This window comes from Poecilia formosa, unplaced genomic scaffold (assembly GCF_000485575.1).
Source record: "Poecilia formosa unplaced genomic scaffold, Poecilia_formosa-5.1.2 Scaffold1134, whole genome shotgun sequence".
Taxonomy (NCBI): domain Eukaryota; kingdom Metazoa; phylum Chordata; class Actinopteri; order Cyprinodontiformes; family Poeciliidae; genus Poecilia; species Poecilia formosa.
Window position 1 is genome coordinate 11,253 of NW_006801073.1, and position 5,478 is coordinate 16,730.

The window sequence follows — 5,478 nt, forward strand, 5'->3', positions numbered from 1 at the left end:
AAACAGACCTCATAACTCTACAACTAATTTCAATTCCACTGAGTACTGTGGAGTTCTTACTTCACACACTGGACCATTTACATCATGTTGGGCTGCAGTGAACCCATGGCAGCAGGTAGATGCATGTATAGATATCCTCCAACGCTCCGGTGATCCAGCATCAACACTATGTGAGGTCCTACGAGATTATGCACTGGTGTGTCAACATAACGGTGTATCCCTGGGACAGTGGAGGAATGCAACAGGCTGTGGTAAGTTCTAGAACCACATTTGATAGAGATGTCTTTGAAATTAACATATTCATCACTTTTTACTTCTTTTGCCTTTGTGCCCCCCCCCAACAGAACTAACCTGTCCATCAAACAGTCATTATGAACTCTGTGGAAGTTCATGTCCGTCTTCCTGCCCCAGCCTCTCCTTCCCCTTCACCTGTGACACTCAGTGCCAGGAGGGGTGCCAGTGTAATGATGGGTTTGTCCTCAATGGTAACCAGTGTGTGCCTCCAACATCCTGTGGATGCTTTCATGATGGACGCTATCGGCAAGCTGGTGAACAGTTCTGGGACGGGGAAGAATGTCAGAGCTTTTGCACCTGTAATGGTGTAACTGGTATAGCCCAGTGTTCCCCAAATGCATGTGGACCTCAGGAGTCTTGCAGTGTTGTGGATGGTGAGTTTGGCTGCCATCCAAACCCTCATGGCACCTGCTCTGCCTCTGGAGACCCTCACTACCTGACCTTTGATGGCAAGGCCTACGACTTCCAGGGAACCTGCCGCTATGTTCTGGCAACAGTTTGCAATGACACTGTGGACCTTCACCAGTTTTCTGTAGAAGCAAAGAATGAACCGTGGTTTGGACTGCCAGTTTCAATCACGGCTGAAGTTTATGTAGATATCTTTGGCTATGAAGTGCGTATGTCAAGAGACAAGAAGGGTACTGTGGATGTAAGTCAACCTTTCGCTGATAAAAGAGTGCTGCTGATGATTAAACTGTATGAAGTAGATTGGAAAGTACTTTTAAAATGCCAAACATTTCTTCTTGGCACAGCCCGATAAAATGTTCAATTCTTGAATGTCTGGATCATATATGTACATAGAGGATTCATTTCATGAACATCCTCCATGAAATACTTTCTTTTTCACAGGTGAATGGAATCACAAGAAACCTGCCTGTGGTCTTCAATGGAAGCCTGTCAATTTTTGGAAGTGGATCCCAAACATTTGTCAAAACAGATTTTGGACTGAGCGTCATGTATGATGGAAGTAGCACAGTGTCCATTTCTGTGTCTCCAGACTACAGGTAGCCTATTTACTCTTTCGTAGAACATAAGTCTCATATTATGTTCAATTTCATTTTGCTCAGTTTTACAGACATTTTGGACTGTTTAAAGAGTATATATCATCATTGGATGTTTGTACATTCTTAGGTAACAGTTTTATTGTAAAATGTACTTTATATTTTGTACTTTAGTTTTGCAAAGGATTTTTGTTTGTTTTCTGTATGCCACCCTGCCACTACCTAAAAACATCCGAATTATGAGATCAATAAAGTATATCTGATCCAATTTGATCTTATTTGAAAAACTTTTACATAGCTATTGTCAGAAGCTCACACTCTTAGATTCGAATGTTGCTAATTGGCTTGCTAATGATATTCTAGAGCTTTAGCCAGCAATCTAACAAGCTTGTTAAGGACATTTTACCAACACAGCTAGCTGTGAGGATTTGAGTTTTCTGTTTATTTTGGTTTTTTTCTGTGTTTATTTTGATCCTGTTCCCTGTGAGTCTCTGTGTTGTCCTGTCTGCTCCCTAATTGTTTCCCAGGTGTGTCTCATCTTGTTGATTACCCTCTGTGTATTTAACCCCAGCTGTTGGTTGTCTTTGTCTCTTGTTGGGTTGTTGTCGTATGTCATTGTTTTCTGTGCCAGTCTGTTCAATCGTGGACCTTTTTCCTTCTGTTCTTCCCTGTGCTGCATGTATGTTTGGATTTTGTGGATTCTTCATTAAAATCATCATTTTTCTTCATTCTACCTGGGTCCTGCTGCGTTTGCCTCACCTCCACCACACCATATCATGACACTAGCAAGGTAGCTAGTTTGCTACTGAAAATACATGTTTTAGACATGTTTTGTCCTATTCATTTTCAATACTTTTATAATATTTTGTTTTCTTGCCTATGATTGGGTCTGTCTGATCATTATTCAGTTGTATGAAATTAGCTTTGGTCTTTCTTATCTTGATCAGAGGAAACATGTGTGGACTTTGTGGAAACTTCAATGGAAATCCAAATGATGACTTCCACACTCCAAGTGGAGCATCGTCCAACTCAGCAGATGCTTTTGGAGCAGCTTGGAAGGTTCCTGGGAACTACACATGTAGTGATGGCTGTGGCTCTTCATGTGCACAATGCAATGATGACCGATCTGCCAGGGCTCAGTGTGAGGTGATTCAGGCAGCTGACGGCCCCTTCAGCTTCTGCCACGAGGAGGTGGATCCAGCACCGTATTTCAGTGACTGTGTCTTTGATGTCTGTGTGTCGGGAAGTCAAGGCAGTGATCTTCTGTGCAGGGCTATTGAGACATATGTCAGTGCCTGTCAGTCTGCTAATGTCCGAATCTACCCTTGGAGGCAAAACACCACTTGCAGTGAGTATGGAAGGCAGTGTACTATTAAAGTAATCCATAAAAGAAGTATTTTTCTCTAAAGTCCTTCAAATTGGACTTCAAACTAATTTATTGAGTTTGAACTTATTTTAATTTTTTTCCCCTCATGTATAAAGGAATTGAGTGCCCAGCCAACAGTCATTATGAGCTGTGTGGAACAGACTGTGGCCACACCTGTGCCAGTAGCATTGATGCTGCCTGTGACCATGTTTGCTCTGAGGGATGTTTCTGTGATGAAGGTTTTTCCAGGAGTGGAACAAGCTGTGTCCCTGTGGAAAGTTGTGGCTGCCAATATGATGGCTTCTATTTCAATGTAAGTCATTTCATGTAACTTTATTCTTCATCAAGTTAGCTCTTACTGTTGAAGTCCTAAAAAAAACTCTTGTGAGGCGTTGACATATTGAAGGTAATTTGAGTTTTGGATTTCAAGGCAAAAACTTAATTATAATGACTCCTGGTTTGACATAACAAAATAATCAGCCAAATATCAAGAGGAGATCTGTGGAACTCCACAAATCTATTTCATTCTTGGATACAATTTTTACTTATTTGAAAGCATCAACATTCTTCACTTTCACTGTATTTTGATAAATTAACAAATATTGTTCAAACTAGTGTGCATGTATAAACATTATAGGCATGCTTCTTGTACTCTTAATAAAGTTTCTGAAGCAGCCATTAATCCAAAATTAGCATAAAAGACAAGTGATAGTTTTCCAAGAAATGCAACATTGAAGAGACTGACTGGTGCACTTCACCAAATGGCATGGCATAATGTGCAACAACATTATGCCATGCCATAATGTTGGCATGGCATAATGCCAACATTATTACATGGCATGGCATAATTACAACAACATTGCAACTAAAATCAGTGCATTCTGATTTTAGTTGCAAATCAGAATGCACTTTAATGAGTCTAATTGGATGAAGTTGCCATGTTTTAAAAGGTTTTGAGTTGTGTCTATGACTAGAAAAGCGCAAAATTTCAGTCCATTTCTGTTCATTTTTGGGATAAATTAGCTGTAGTGACTTTATCTTAATTGCCCTGTAACTATTTGGGCGTTATGTGCTTCTGAGTTACGTTTGAGAATAAGTCATAGAGATCATGTTACACACTGGCACTCAGTTTGGAAATTTCTCGGACTGCACAGAGGGACCATTGGTAGCACTGTTGCCTTGCAGCAAGAAGATCCAGGGTCCAAATCCTGGCCTGGGGTCTTTCTGTATGGAGTTTGAATGTTATCCATGTGCATGTATGGGTTCTCTCCATGTACTCTGGCTTCCTCCACAGTGCAAAAACATAACCTTTTCTCTCTAAATTCTCATAGGTGTCAGTGTGTGCATGCTTGGTTGTTTGTCCTGTCTGTCTCTGTGTTACCCTGAAATGGACTGGGATCAGTGTAACCCTGCCGGACAACGAACAGAGTAAAAACTTGTGGGAAACAAATGACCCCATCTTTTAAGACCACAGGTGGGTTAAGAGATGGGGTCTTAAAGGTTTTCCAAAGGTACACTATATTGCCAAAAGTATTCACTTGACTCACACATGAGCTGAAGTGACATCCCATTCCTAATCCATAGGATAGAACAGCTTCAAGTCCTAAGAGTGGCAATAAGGTTTAGGAGTGTGCTTATGGGGATCTTGCTTATGGGGGTCTTTTGACCTGCCATACATGTCTTTACAGACGTTGCTTTTTGCTCTGGTGCACAGTCATGTTGGAAGGGGTCAGCTCCAAACTGTTCCAACAAAGTTGGGAGCAGGGAATTATCCAAAATGTATGCTGAAGCATTCAGAGTTCCTTTCACTGGAACTAAGGAGCCAAGCCCAGCACCTGAAAAACTAGCCCACATCATAATTCCCCCTACACCAAACTTTACATGGCACAGTGCAGTCAGACAAGTACCGTTCTCCTGGCAACCGACCAAACCCAGACTCATCCATCAGATTGTTGTGAGCAAATACTTTTGGCAGTATAGTGTACTTTAAATCTGACAAATGGATCTTATTAGAACACATATTCTAATTTATTGAATATGACTTCACTAGGGCTGCACAGTGGTGCAGTTGGTAGAGCTGTTGCCTTGCGGCAAGAAGGTTCTGGGTTCAATTCCCGGCCTTGGATCTTTCTGCATGGAGTTTGCATGTTCTCCCTGTGCATGCGTGGGTTCTCTCCAGGTACTCTGGCTTCCTCCTCTGGCTTCCTCCCACAGTCCAAAAACATGACTGTTAATTGGCCTCTCCAAATTCTCCCTAGATGTGAGTGTGTATGTGTGTGTATGTGTATGGTTGTTTGTCCTGTCTGTCTCTGTGTTGCCCTGCAACCTGTCCAGAGTGTACCCCGCCAACCCTGCTGACCCCACTGAGGGACAAGGGTGTACAGAAAATGGATGGATGACTTCACTATCCATCCCAGTAGGGTAACCAGGGGTACCTGTGCCTATCTCCAGTGGTCAATGGGCGAGAGACGGGGTACACTCTGCACAAGTCACCCGTCCATTGCAAGGCAATGACTGCACTAATGTTAAATAATGATTTTTATGATACAAATTGTGCCATCTTACCTTTTTTTATCTTAACTTTTCTCTGACCTTTCAGGCTGGTGAGTCCTTCTGGACAGACGGTTGCTCCCAACGGTGTGAATGTCAAGCACCCAATGTCCTGATCTGCAGTCCCTCATCATGCACTCCTGCACAAGAGTGCACCATCAGAGATGGCCAGCTGGGCTGTTATGATGCCATGTCTACCTGTACAGTATGGGGTGACCCACATTACGTCACCTTTGATGGAGCCTTGGCTCATTTTCAGGGATCATG

The 5,478-nt window shown here is 42.3% G+C and overlaps 1 protein-coding gene across 1 annotated transcript in view; it reads left to right on the forward strand.

Moving 5' to 3' along the window:
• The window catches only part of LOC103132572 (alpha-tectorin-like), a gene marked incomplete at its 5' end in the record, with an annotated part of 17,746 nt that overhangs the window by 9,080 nt on the left and 3,188 nt on the right, over positions 1-5,478 (forward strand). The window contains 3 exon segments of the mRNA XM_016667460.1: positions 345-943; positions 1,144-1,298; positions 2,243-2,643. Of these exon segments, the coding sequence (XP_016522946.1) occupies positions 345-943; positions 1,144-1,298; positions 2,243-2,643 (1,155 nt within the window).